The following is a 13,905-nucleotide window of genomic DNA, read 5'->3' on the forward strand; positions in this document are numbered from 1 at the left end:
TTTCCAGCCATGACTGATCTGTTTAACAAGTCCTTTCTCCACTCCAGTAACAGTTTAAGATCAACGTTCATGACAAAATTCATGTGCCTCATTCTTGACAGGTGGGGGGCTAGCATGACACTAGCAAATACTGATATCTTCAGAAATAAACTCAAAGTTTCCTCAGTCCTTTTTTGAAAACAAATCAGCAACAATTTGCATTTATATAATGTCTTTAATGTAGGAAAACATTCCATGGTGTTACAGAAATGTAATCATATAAAAATTGACACCGAGCCAAAGGAGAATATATTAAGAGGGGTGATTAACAGCTTGGTCAAAGAGGTAGGTTTTAAGGAGGATCTCAAAGGAGGAAAGAGAGAGGCAGTGAGACAGAAAGATTTAGGGAGAGAATTCCAGAGTTTAGGGCTTAGATGACTGAAGGCACAGCCACCAAAGGTCCAGTGAAGGAGAAGAAGGTGCACAAGAGGTCAGAGTTGGAAGATTACAGAATTCTTGGAGAATTGTAGGGATGCAGAGGTACATATATAAGGAGAGGTGAGGCCCAGGAGATTTAAGCACAAAAATGAGAACTTTAAGTTTGTGGCATTTGTGGACTGGCAGCCAATGTAGGTCAGTCAGCGAGCATACTGGGCTGGGGAGCAGGACTTTTATCGGGTAAGGTGTCGGTAGCAGAGCTTTGGATGAATTCAAGTTTATAGAGAGTGGAAGATGGCCAGGTATGAGGGCATTGGAATAGTCGGGTCTAGAGGTAATAAAAGCATGGATGGGTTTCAGCAGCAGATGAGCTGAGGCAGGCGTGCAGACAGGTGATGTTCCAGAGGTAGAAGCAGGTTGTGATAGAGAGGATATGGGGTATGAAACTCAGCTCAGGGTTAAATATGGCACTGAGGTTGCAAATAGTCTAATGTAGCCTGAGAGAGTGGCCAGGGAAGAGAATGGAATCAGGGGCAAGGAAACAGGGTTTGTGGTGGGGGCCGAATACAATGGCTTCCGTCTTCCCAATTTTAATTGGAGGGAATTGTGGCTCATCTAGTACTGAATGTCAGAAAAACAGGCATATAACACATAGACAGTGTAAGGTCAAGAGAAGTGGTGGTGAGGTAGAGCTGGGTTTCGTCAATGTATATGAAGAAGCTTATGCCACATCGTTAGTTGATGTCGCAGAGGAGCAGCATGTAGATGAGAAATAGGAGAGCACCCAAGGATAGATCATTAGCTTACTTCAAAGGTAACATTGTCGGGACAGAAAGAGAAGTTATTGCAGAAGATGCTCTGGTTACAATGGGATAGGTAAGAGTGGAAACAGGCGAGGGGGTCCTACTCAGCTGGACAACAGATTAGAGGCATTGATGCTCTGGTCAACTGTATCAAAGGCTGCAGACAGGTCTTAAAGGATATTGGGAGAGATAGAACAAAAGATGGTAATGGCTAACCAATAATTGCATCACAAATTGCGAGGATCTCAGAAAGAGCTGCCAGCCCAAGAGTCATCCTGAGAAGGTTGCAAAGGTACTTTCTCATCTTAAGCTGCTAAAATGCCTAAGCAGATTCATTCTCTTCCAACGACTGGTGAGACTCCCTGAACCATGCATTCTCCTCTACACTTACAAAAGGAAAAAAAAAGGATTATAAATTAATGATTAATGACCACAGTGTCGTCCTCCTCCTTACTGGAATCTAAATGACTTTGCATGGTACAATAGCACGATCCTTAAAGTTATAAACATACAATGTCTATGTCCGAAACCTTATTACCACATTACACACACCATTGCTTCCTTACAACCAGGTCAACAATATTAAGCCAACAAAGTACAAGAAGCTGGCTCAGAGTGACAATAAATAACACTATCATAAATAGTGGTGGTGCACTAGAGTTAGAACATTAATTCATGATGCCACAAAGTGGACCACAAATTCAATAATTTCAATCTCATCTGTACTGGTATGTTGAGTTGCTATTTGGAGGCCTGTGATTTCCCCAGAGAGGGATAGAGAGAGATGTGGGGGGAAAGTCATGTTACACTATTTTTGCAAAACTCCTCATACTGTATTGATGGTAGTTTGCTGGTGGGCTGGCATTGGAAACCCATCAGATTTCTTAGCACCAGTCTGGCCAGAACAGGGAAATATGGGAATCAAATACAAACCTGATATCAGAAGTTCTACTGACCAACATGTTACTTTTAATCTACCTGCTTCAAATGTATTAATTTCCTGAACTATCTAGTAATAGGGACTATGTGACAGAGTAATCAGTTATTTTACCTCTGAATACTGTTTTCCGATATGGGTGGAAATCTCCTCTCTGCAGGCTCTAATAGTCCAGTGTGAAGCCATCCAACCTCAGGGTGCACAGCGCAAAACTGCCCATACTTCAGGGCAACTTGGCAATAAGGGGTAATAAAAAAAAATCGCAGGCCTGAATGGCTAAGCCCCAGTCCATGAATTTTCGTTCACTAACATTAATAATTGGAAAATCACAATTTTGCGATACGCGCTCTAACTTGGTACCGGAGCACAGAAACGGAATTTGTACTTGTTAAATCGCATGACTGACCTAGGGATAGATGATGCTCTTCTGAGTTTAAGATTAATACACATCCAGCAGAGGAATCGTTCCTGTAGGTATTTGTGGCTCTACCTGGCTGTGTATTGAACACAAGGATTAAAATGCAGGAAATTTACAACCAGTCGTTTTTGTACATGCAGTATTTTGCAAATTAAAAAAATGTCATCCAGTACCCAAAGGGACACAAAAGCCTTTCCACGTCGCGCTTAAAATAAGGTTAAAAAGTTTAATGTCTTTTTGAAAACGTAACACACGAGACAAAAACATTCCCGGTAAAAGCACATCTGACGCTTGCATTCAGATGATCGGTATTTCCTTTCGTTATTTCAAATTTGCGAATGTAATTGGACATTGCAATTAACACATGATTTATGTGTTTTGCTAGACGTTGACTCTCAATCCAGGAGCTCAAATATTCAGAAATAAAACCAAAAAGTGCTGGAAATACTCAGCAGGTCTGGCAGCATCTGTGGAGAGAGAAACAGAGTTTTAACGTTTCAGGTCTGTAACCTTTCAAATGTTCATCCTGCATCTAACAGACAGGCAAGCTCCACTCTATAAACTGTAATCAATCGCGGGGGGTGGGGAATAAATGGAGACAGTCGATTGCAATCGTCCAATCGACATTACCATCATGCAAGGTGATGGAAATAGTTCACCCCTCCTCCCCAAATAGTTATTACATTTTGCACGATTTAAATAATCGACAAACATTGAAAAGCGAACTGCCTCCTCCAGTATCACTGCCAACCTACAATCAAGCTTTAATTTGCAATGTGTTTTTGGACGATTTGGTCTTTCATGGCCACCGTCACATTTACAGTAGTACGCACAAGTTGAAAGCATTGCAGGAAGAAAAGTTTGTGCCGCTTGTGAAAGTGAAGCTTTGCTTTTGTGTAAGCTCGCGAGCAGCCAGGACTTCGCCCGCGCGCCCATCCGCCTGGGCTCAGATTCGGATTTGGAACGCGCGGTCCCCCCACCCACCGGGCTGTTCCATTCGATCCATTGTCTCTCGCCATGCTCGAGCCGCTTGCTCGCTGGCTGCAGGTGCAGCTGGTGCGAGGCAGTGAGTTGCTGCTCGGAGGCGGTCTCTCTGATCCCGCTCTCGCTGTTTTGCCCGCGATCGCTCTCAGCCTGCTGCTAGGCGTGGTGGTGCTGGTTGTTGTTGTTTTTGTGCGGGGTCGAGGCCATGCTGCCTCTGTCGCTGCGAGCAGGGCCCTGCCGATCGAGGAGCATCTGCTGCTGGAGGAATCCGCATCGAGTTGGAAGAAACCGAGGCAGCACGAAGAGCCGAAGAAGAAAAGGAGGAAGGAGAAAGCGAAGGTAAAACGAAAGGGATGGATGTGAGGGGGAAGGAGATTAGAGAACAATGTGCAACGGGTGGAGCTGGTTGTTTTCAAAGCAGCAATTGGGCTTTATCTGAACAATACGCGATGGAGTGTAGCGTCCGCACTGGACCGTTACTGTCAGCAGACTGGGCAAAAATAAGGACAATAACAAAACAAATGCAACATTGTGAATCTGTGATACTCGAACTTTCACATATTAGGCCGATAGTAGGTAGAACGGGCATTCGTAATAACTATAAACCAACCGTTGACAATTGGACATTTAGTAAGTGTGGAGTCCTGTGTACTGCAGGAATATATGGTCTGTTCTTCCTCGGTTGTTTTGTGTACAGGTATATCCATAAGAAAACCGTGGCCGAAACGTGCATGGCGCAATTGTTTTGTATATAACGGTGTTAATGATATAATTCATTAAGTGAACCATGTTTTTCTTATTACCATGGGTTTGATTCTACAAAAAAGTTTCTACCTCTAAGTATACGCGTACCTATTGAACTGCTTACCCCAATTCCTTTTTATTGTTGCTGGGTATTTACCATCCATGAGGCTCAGCAGCCTTTAGCCATGTTATATAATAATACAATCGAACATGTGGGAGAAGAGATTCATCACACTCAAGGTATCAGTGACATTTTCACTTCTCTACTGACAAGTTGACTGTCGTTAATTATCAGTTTACTCGCATTTTTTTTAATAGATCACATTTTCATTCTGGAAAGTGCCAAAGGACGTCAGGGTCTGTAGGAATAGTTTACCCTGGATAGCTGACTCAAGTTGTTGCTGAGGCTAAATGTCAGTGCTAATTTTACCGGGTGCTATACATTTACCAAGTAAATAATCGTGAATTCTCATTTACTCCAAGCACAATAATGCGGCCCTTGGTTGTGAGATTGCGGTAACTATGTATTTAATTGCACACCGCCACAGATCAGACGGACAGGAAGGCGATGACGCTTTTCATGATGTTGTGCTCTTCCTCAAGTCATGTGGTTAAGTGAGAGAAAAATTCTCATTCATGTTACTGTACTAAAGAGCAGTTTGCAGAAAACCATTTTAGAAATACAAAGACACAAGCCAGCAACAGCAGTAAATTAATCAATGTAAATTGCACTAAAAATGTGCAAACTAATAAATAGTTAGTTTGCATCTTTGGTGATTTGGAAAATTTCTTCACCACCACTAATTTATTCTGCCTTTATTAAAATAAAGAGGATCTTGTCCTGACAAGTTTTTTTTTGTTATGCTGAATCAGTTCTTTGTACCATGTGTAGCACTGGACTGAATCTGAAATCCAAGCTCACCTGAGTTTCAGGGATTGATTCAAACTTGAATGAACTAAATCCTCGCTAGGCTGGTTGGGAGATCAAAATATTTTTGTTTTAGTTTTAGAGATACAGCACTGAAACAGGCCCTTCGGCCCACCGAGTCTGTGCCAACCATCAACCACCCATTTATACTAATGCTACACTAATCCCATATTCCTACCACATCCCCACCTGTCCCTATCTTTCCCTACCACCTACCTACACTAGGGGCAATTGCTAATGGCCAATTTACCTATCAACCTGCAAGTCTTTGGCATGTGGGAGGAAACCGGAGCACCCGAAGGAAACCCACGCAAACACAGGGAGAACTTGCAAACTCCACACAGGCAGTACCCAGAATTGAACCTGGGTCACTGGAGCTGTGAGGCTGCAGTGCTAACCACTGCACCACTGTGTAATCCCAAACTACATTATTTTGGTAACTTACAAAAACACAAATTTTATAGTAAATTTTTGTAGTCCTCAGGCTAAATTCTTTTCCATTTTTGTATTTAATGTAGTTATCAATCACTCCCATGTCAGGCATACGATGGCTTACTGCACAGGAAAGTTTCACCTCCACTGCCTGAAAACTGCACATCAGCTCCAGCTCATAAGAGTGTAACAGTGTGAACCTTTGCTACCACATGGAGTGGTTGAGGCAAATGGCATAGATGTATTAAAGGGGAAGCTAGAATGTACATGAGGGAGAAAGCAATTGAAGGATATCTCAATTTTTAAAATTCTTTCATGGGATGTGAGCGTCGCTGACAAGGCCAGCATTTGTTGCCTTCTGTAGTTGCCCTTGAGAAGGTGAGATAATGTATATAGATTGGGAGGAGGCTCACGTGGAGCCTAAATGGCCTGTTTCTGGGCTGTAAATTCTATGTAATTTTCTAGACTTTTGCAGTAGGAACTGGGCAGAAATTGTTTCAAACTTAGCTCACACAGGACTGTCACACTGATAGAAGAGACTCATCCTTTTCATATGGATTGAGTTTTAAACTGGCCTCCAGAGATGAAAGAACAATATGCTAACTAATTGTACAACCTAGTTGTTTCTTGTTTATAAATCATATTTTAAATAAGAGATAGGCTTCGATGGCACTACATTACATGCATGATGAGAGGGCTGAGCTTTTAAGAGTTCAGATTTAAAAATGGCAGTCCTGTGTCTTGCAGGCCCCCACCTGCCAAGAATGAGGCACATTCATTTTGTCATGAACATTGATTTTAAACTGTTGCTGGAGAGAGGAAATGACTTGTTTAACAGATCAGTGTTTGGAAGGACAAAGGATCATTCCCTGATACATTCATCCCACAATGGACCTTGATCACCAGGTATTGTGTGTAAGAGGAGCATTCCAGAGACTGTTTAGACCAGCTGGTCACCTGACTAACTGGCTGTTCCAGGGTCTTTTGAATTAACCACAGAGAATTTGAACTCAAAAAGGCTGTTTGCTCCTGGACTGAGAGGATCTCTCCTGGCTGCTCCTATCTCTATCTCACAAGCCTCTGAAACCAATGAAGACACATGAATCCCAAGAGAGAAAAGTCTCCTACAGCGAAGAAGGTTTAAGAAGAATAATGAGCCCAACGAAAAGCAAGATCAAGGACTCTACAGTGAGCTCAAAGAACCGTAACAAAAACTCTTCAGATATTGCCTCAAACGTTTCCACTTTATTTTTCTTCTGCTCTTTTCTGTCTCTATTTGCACGTGTGTAACGCATATGCATGCGAGCCTGGGTGTGTCATGTATCCGTAGGCGTCAACCGAATTAGAGTTTAAGTTCAAGTTTAATAAATTTCACCCTTTCTTCTTTAAACCTAAGAAAACCTGCTGGTGCTGGTTTCTTTTCCTTATAATTGGAAAGCGATGAACAAGGATTCACCAAGGGGGAGCTAAAACACGGTGTTTTAAAAATTAAACCCTGTTACGGTAAGACCAGGTTGAAGGCTGAGAGGGACCCCTAGATACCTTTCTCACCTGGTCGTAACACCTGGCATTCTTACAGATCAGATCTATTAAATCTCTTTTTAAAACATTTATCGATGTTTTAACTTATAATATTTAATTGATGACTGGTTATTCAATAAGTTTAAAAATGGTGACTTTAATTATACTTAAGGGCTGGTTTTTATTCCGGTGACGGGTGTCCTGGCAGCAGTTTGGAAGGCAGGGGGAGACCTTACCAGTGCCCTCCGTCAGACCCCCGTTGCAATTTAACGGCAGATAGCCGTTAACGGCCCGTCGTTGGGGGTCACCATTCCTTTAAGGGATGAGCTCCCGCCTCCAGGGCTGCCAGCCAATCGGCTGCAGGAGGCCTGCAGTACCAAAGATGGAGGAGACCCTGGGACATGGATTTCCCCCAGAGGAGAGGCCCCTCCCTCACTAGGAGGCCGTCAGGCTTTACCTGGCAGCGTCTCCGTGTGGTGTCTTCTGTAAAATTGGAGCGGAGGTGGGAAAATTAATTTCTGGACAGAGTAGATAGAGAAAAACTGTTACCACTCGTGAAAGGATCGAGAATGAGAGGGCACAGATTTAAAGTATTTGGTAAGAGAAGCAAAAGTGACATGAGGAAAACTTGTTCATGCAGTGAGTGGTTAAGGTCTGGAATGCACTGCCTGAGAACGTGGTGGAGGCAGGTTCAATTGAAGCATTCAGAAGCGAATTAGACAGTTATATGAAAAGGAAGAATATGCAGGGTTATGGGGAGAAGGCAGGGGAATGGAACTGAGGGAATTGCTCTTTCAGAGAGCTGGTGCAGACACGATGGGCTGAATGGTCTCCTTCTGCATTGTAATGATTTTATGTTTCTGTAATTGGCTACTTAAGGGCCTTACCTGCCCTAGGGCGGGAATGCCGCCCGGACAAAATGGCAGGGGACCAGGACAACATGGGACATTGCACCCTTGTCATTTTGTTTGCTCTACCGCCCCCCACAAGCACCCCCCCAGGAATTTGTATATTTAGAACTATACACTGAAATCTTAAAAACAATGTTTGTATCTTGAAAAGTCTCAACTGTCTTTTGAAAGCTGGCCTTCTCCTTTACTATGTGCAACAGTGAGAAGAATGGAATCAAGGCATTTTTCTCTTGTTGTTTCCAACGCACAAACCCCCATGTCCACTGCAGTTTGATCTTCCAGTTCTCAAACTGTTTCTTACATTTGTTTTGCTTTCTTTTGAAATGCCCCTCCTCTGACTCCTCCACCCTCACCTCCAACAATGTGTGAGGAGCTCATGTTCTTCTTTGTCACTAAGATTGAGACCATTCAGTCAGCTGCCTCTGCCACTTTACCTTCCTTCCCCAGCCTACCAGGCCAAGCTTCCTCTAAGGCTTCCCCCGCCATAACTCTGAACTTGTATCTTTCTCTCGTTTCTCTCCTATCTCCCCTCATGCCGTCTCTGAGCTCATCTTTTCCATGAGACCCATCTTCTGTTCGCTCAACCTTATTCCCACTAAACTGCTGACCACTCAACTTCCCTTCCTAGCTTTCATATTAGCTGATATTGTCAACGGTTCTCTCTGTCAGGTACTGTCCCCTCGCCTTCAAATCTGCCTTCATCACCCCTGTCCTCAAAAAAAACCTCCTGACCTTTCCATCCTTGCAAATTATCACCCCCCCATCTCCAGCCTTCCTTTCCTCTTCAAAGTCCTTGAACCTGTTGTGCCTCCCAAATCCATGCTCATCTTTCCCGGGACTCCATATTTGAATCCCTCCAATCAGGATTCTCCCCCTGCCACAGTACCAAAACAGCTCTTATCGAAGTCACAAATGGCATCCTATGTGACTGTGACAAAAATAAACTATCCTAAAGGCCTCCTCGGGTATGAACTTGAAACCCGACCTGGGCCTCACCCGACCACATCCAACCCGAACCCAAACTGGGCCCGAGTCCTTTGATTTTTTCCGGCACCCGATCCGACTACCATATAAAGGTATTTATATCAAACATACCTTGTCCAAATGCTATGATCCTCTGTTCTGGCAGCAGGCTATTCCGGCAGAATTGTGCAGAAGCTCCCTCCCTGAGCAAGGCAGCACTGTGTCCAGCCCGACCCGAGCCTGAATGCCGGACCTGGAAGAGAGACCCAACCCGACCCGGACCCAACACGCCGTCGGGTCTGGTCGGGTTTGGGTCGGGTAGCCATACTTTAAACTATCTCTCGTCGCCCTTCTCAATCTGTCTACAGCATTTGGCATGGTTGACCACACCATCATACTTCTCCAGCCTCTCTCCACCATTGTGCAGCTTGCTGGCACTGCACTTGCCTGGTTCCATTCTTATCAATCTAATCATAGCCAGAGAATCACCTTTAATGGCTTCCCTTCCCACTCCAATGCCATTATCTCTTATGTCCCCGCGGATCTACCCTTAGCCCCTTCCTGTTTCTCAGCTACACGCTGCCCCATGGCGACATCATCTTAAAACACATGTACGCTGATGATACGCAGCTCTAGATCACCATCACCTCGCTCGACCCCTCAACTCTCCCTAAATTATCTGACTGCTTGTCTGACATTCAGTACTGGATGATCAGAAATTTCCTGCAGCCATGATCTTATTGAACGATGGAGCAGGCTCAAGGGCCAAATCGCCTACCTCAGTTCCTACTTCTGTTTTTGTTAAATATTGGGAAGACTGAAGTCGGTGTCTTTGGTCGCTGCCACAAACCCTGCTCCTTAGCCACTTACTCCATCCCTCCCCCTGGCAACTGTCTGAGTCTGGACCAAACTGTTCGCAGTCTTGATGTCATATTTGATAGCTATCCCATCGCTGAGATCATCTATTTCCACCTTGGTAATGTTGCGTGACCCTGCCCCTGCCTCAGCTTATGTGCTGCTGAAACCCTCATCCGCATCTTTGTTACCTGTTCTAATGCAATCCTGGCCAACTTCACACTCTGTAAACTTAACAAAATCCAAAATTCTGCTGCCCACGTCCCAACTCGCTGTTCTGTTCACCCATCACCCTGTGCTCGCTGACCTACAATGATTCCTAGTTAAGCGACACTTAGATTTTAAAATTATCATCCTAGTTTTCAAATTGCTCCATAGCCTTGCTCCTCCCTATCTCTGTAATCTCTTCCAGCCCCACAAACCTTCCGAGATCTCTGTGCACCTCTAATTCTGGCCTCTTGAGCAGACCTGATTTTAATCGCTCTACCGTGGGTGGCCATGCCTTCAGCTGCCTGGGCCCTATGCTCTGGAATTCCCTCCTTAAACCTCTCCTCCTCTCTACTTCACTTTCCTCCTTTAAGTTGCTGCTTAAAACCTACCTCTTTGACCAAGGTTTTGGTCATTTGCTTTAATATCTCCTTTTGGTGGCTTGTTGTTATACTTTGTTTTATAATGTTGCTGTGAAGTGCATGTGACCGTTAAAGGAGCTGCATAAATACTTGTTGTTTGGGGAGAATGGAGTAGTTTTGCTTCAGAGCAGCAGAATAGCAGAGATTCAGATCAAATGTACAAGCCTGGTTTAGTTTTTATGTCTTTCTGCACTGGCTATGCATTAATTTGTATTATGAAGTTATTGTTAACTCCAGCAGTGATCATTTTGCAGATCCTTAGGTATAAGTATATGCACATGTTAGGATTTGAAATTATTGCTTGTGTACCAACAGAGAGAAGGGTACATGCAGTGCTTCTAAGATCACCAGTTGACAGTATAAATAGTTGTTTCCCCACTCTCTCACACACACACAAACACACTGTTAAAATTCATACAATCTCAGCTTCTAGCTACTTTTATTCACTACAAGATGAAACCTTACGATTTTCTTTACAACCAGAGTTAATGGCACCACCACATTGTTTATTCAATCTCCCTTACATTCTACGCTGTTTGCTAAAAGCAATAATATCTTACAGTTGCCAGTCAAAAAAAAATAATTGAAAGGTTCTAAACTAGAATGCTTGTAAGAGAGAGTCCTTTTTGTTGTCAAGCAGCTATTTCCCAACTATTTTATAGGAATGTTTTGCCTTATGCTTAACTCCATTGTATCATAATGAGATTATGTACACAATCAGTCCCCCACCCCCATAGTCAGTTGGATCTTGCTGGATCAGGACACCTTATGATTTACCCCAGTAGTTAGAATTTTCTCTGCATCCTTTAGCTTCAAAGTTTTTTTTTGCTCTGTAGCTTGCTGGAAGTGTGAGCTGGTCGTGAAGTGGTGTTGGTAATGGGGCATCTGGGACCTTAGTTAACAGCAGGACCAACAGTGTATCTTCTTAAGCAATGATATTTAAGGATTGCGAAAGAAACAAAGGAATGAAGGAGCAGGAGGGTGAATTAGAGTCAAGTCAGGTGCAGAAAGAAAAGAAAGAAAATTTGGATTAAGGGAGAGAAAAAGGGACAGAAAGGAAAAGTAAGAAAAAAGGTAAAAATTAAAATTTGGCATTTTTAACATCTCTAACAACAATTGACTGCATGCAAGAATGAGACTGAATACTTCAACTTGTTCCTATTCTGGGCAGAGAGGCATTATTAATGATCACATAGCTAAAAAGGTACTTACACTCTTAATTATTAGACTTAACTTTCTGTGGTGATTTTAAGGGGCAATTAATGTGAAAATCCAGCAATTTCTTTAAAATAGTGGGAAGACTAAGAGTGAAATACCATTTGTGCAAGCTGCGCAATTTACAGTGTAGCTCTTAATTTCTTGAACTTGCTGGCTGATTTGCACATTAATAGCAGCATACGTTAATACCACTTTTTTTTTAGCAAGATCCGGGCCAACAGATTTTCAAATCAAACTTAAAATACAACTTAATTTGAAGCCATCTATGATTCATAACTGTTTACTACTGATTGATAAAATGCCCATCAGCTACTAATAATTAAGTTCTACCTGCAACACCCACGAGGAACCACCCAAATGGCATTTTATAAAAGAAAGCCAGCATTCAAACAATGATATTTTCTCTGGAAATAGGTATGTTGTAGAACAAATGCTGTTTTTGACTCTCATAATCTTGGTGGTTTCTCAGTTTACTGCCCTTACCATTGTTTCTTTCCAGAGACTTTTGTCCTGACATGACAGGTCTTGTTTGAACAGTACCACTGTTGTTTCTCACTATAGTTTGAATGTGTGAATGCCTAATGATCATGTGGATTATACGAATAAATAGTAAAATGGCTTGCATGGAATATTACAATCGTATCTCCTTTCTCCCAACAATCCTTTGTTGTTTATATATTATACGTCACGTTTGATATTGAACTGTCTTGAGCTTACAGAATGTGCAGATCCCTTCTTTCACATAAGGATATCAAAAAAAGATTTTCTACAATTTCCAGGGTTGAGTATTGTAGAGCTAGGGAAATACACAAAACCATAGTACACTTCCTAATTTATAGTTTTCGGTTTGCCACAATTTTCTGCTACACTTTGCATAAAAATGTGTTTGCTATCGTACCATATCTTCAAAATAGAGAAGAAAATTACACTTTAAAGATGAAATTAACTATGTCTGTGTTTAACCGTAGAAGTTTGCTGACTTAATTTCATATTTTTGTACAATATACCTTTAAGGTTGCAGGTATAAGAATATATCTGTAGTTTCACAATTTTGTTTAGTCTTCTGTCTTTTAGTATTGTGGGAAATCATTACAAAATTTGCATTTAAAAAAATTACATTAAGTAGTTAAAAATGTAAAAAAAAAACTGGGTTTGGCTTTTTTAAATCAAGTTCTGTAGTGCAGAGAAAAAAAATTAATACAATTAAAATACCCAGGTAGTATAATGTAGATTCGTCTGAAAACAAAGTAACAATAGTACTGAATTTTTGGACCAGAAGCGGAGATGCAGTAAGGTAGCAAGATAGGAAACATAAGAAAGCATGTGAAAAAATCCATTTGGTCAAGCAAGTTAAGTATTTCCACAGACCATGGCTGGGAATTTCCTTGAAGCTGTTCTTGCTGCACTACTGTAACTTTGTTATAAGCATGATGTAGACCCTGTTTATGCATGTAAACGGGGTTTATGCATCTCTTCAGGTGAAGTTATGGTGTAGCAGTCCGGGAGCATTGCTAAGGAAGTTCTCGACCAATGTGAGATTTATCCTATCATGAAATCTGCCTCACCCATCTAAAGTCCTGAGAGAAAACGTTGCCCTGATTCCTAAAAGTTATGACCTCAGTAGAGACCGCTAACTTTAAAACAAGATATATGAACTTCTCAATTATCAATTAAAGAATCACACAACAAGATTTCACTTTTTAAGACTTTTACTGTAATAACTACATTTAAAATCAACATTAACTAAACAATACTTAGTAGGTAACTAATACACTAAATTACAAAGAAAGGTATTTCCCAACAACTTAGTAACACATTCGAAAACCCCACACCACATTTATATGCTATGTGTTCTCATTGAAAAGGTATTCTTGCAGTTAAAAGTCCCAAACTTCTCCGAGCTGCAGTGGGTTGGATCTCCCAGTGTCCTTCTCAAAGTCAACGCCCTCTTTGCTCATTTCTTCCGAGCACATTCAATTAGACATCTGTTAATAAGGCAATCTCTGGTGACCTCGTTGGTCTTTTCTCCTCTGCAAACCTCGGCTTTCAAACCAGATTCAAGTCTTAGCAGCCTTTTGCTGTATTGCTGATGAGAGAACAGCTGTTTCTCTTTATCTCTCTCTTTAGGCTGTGCACTGACTGCTG

The 13,905-nt window shown here is 42.1% G+C and overlaps 1 protein-coding gene and 1 long non-coding RNA gene across 3 annotated transcripts in view; one reads left to right on the forward strand and one right to left on the reverse strand.

Annotated features, from left to right (window-relative positions):
- Positions 1-218: 218 nt before the first annotated feature.
- On the reverse strand, positions 219-3,894 carry LOC137357301 (uncharacterized). The gene is made up of 3 exons (XR_010971173.1): positions 3,560-3,894; positions 2,564-2,651; positions 219-1,601 (listed from the first exon to the last, which is right to left on the reverse strand). It is a non-coding gene; the product is annotated as an uncharacterized lncRNA (long non-coding RNA).
- LOC137357287 (protein LYRIC-like) overlaps positions 3,279-13,905 on the forward strand; it is a 119,953-nt gene continuing 109,326 nt past the window's right edge. For both annotated transcript variants that reach the window (XM_068023516.1, XM_068023524.1), the window contains exon 1: positions 3,279-3,898. In XM_068023516.1, the coding sequence (XP_067879617.1) occupies positions 3,593-3,898 (306 nt within the window). In that variant the 5' untranslated portion in view covers positions 3,279-3,592. The remainder of the gene's footprint in view (positions 3,899-13,905) is intronic.

The sequence above is a fragment of the Heterodontus francisci genome, chromosome 3, assembly GCF_036365525.1.
Source record: "Heterodontus francisci isolate sHetFra1 chromosome 3, sHetFra1.hap1, whole genome shotgun sequence".
Lineage (NCBI taxonomy): Eukaryota > Metazoa > Chordata > Chondrichthyes > Heterodontiformes > Heterodontidae > Heterodontus > Heterodontus francisci.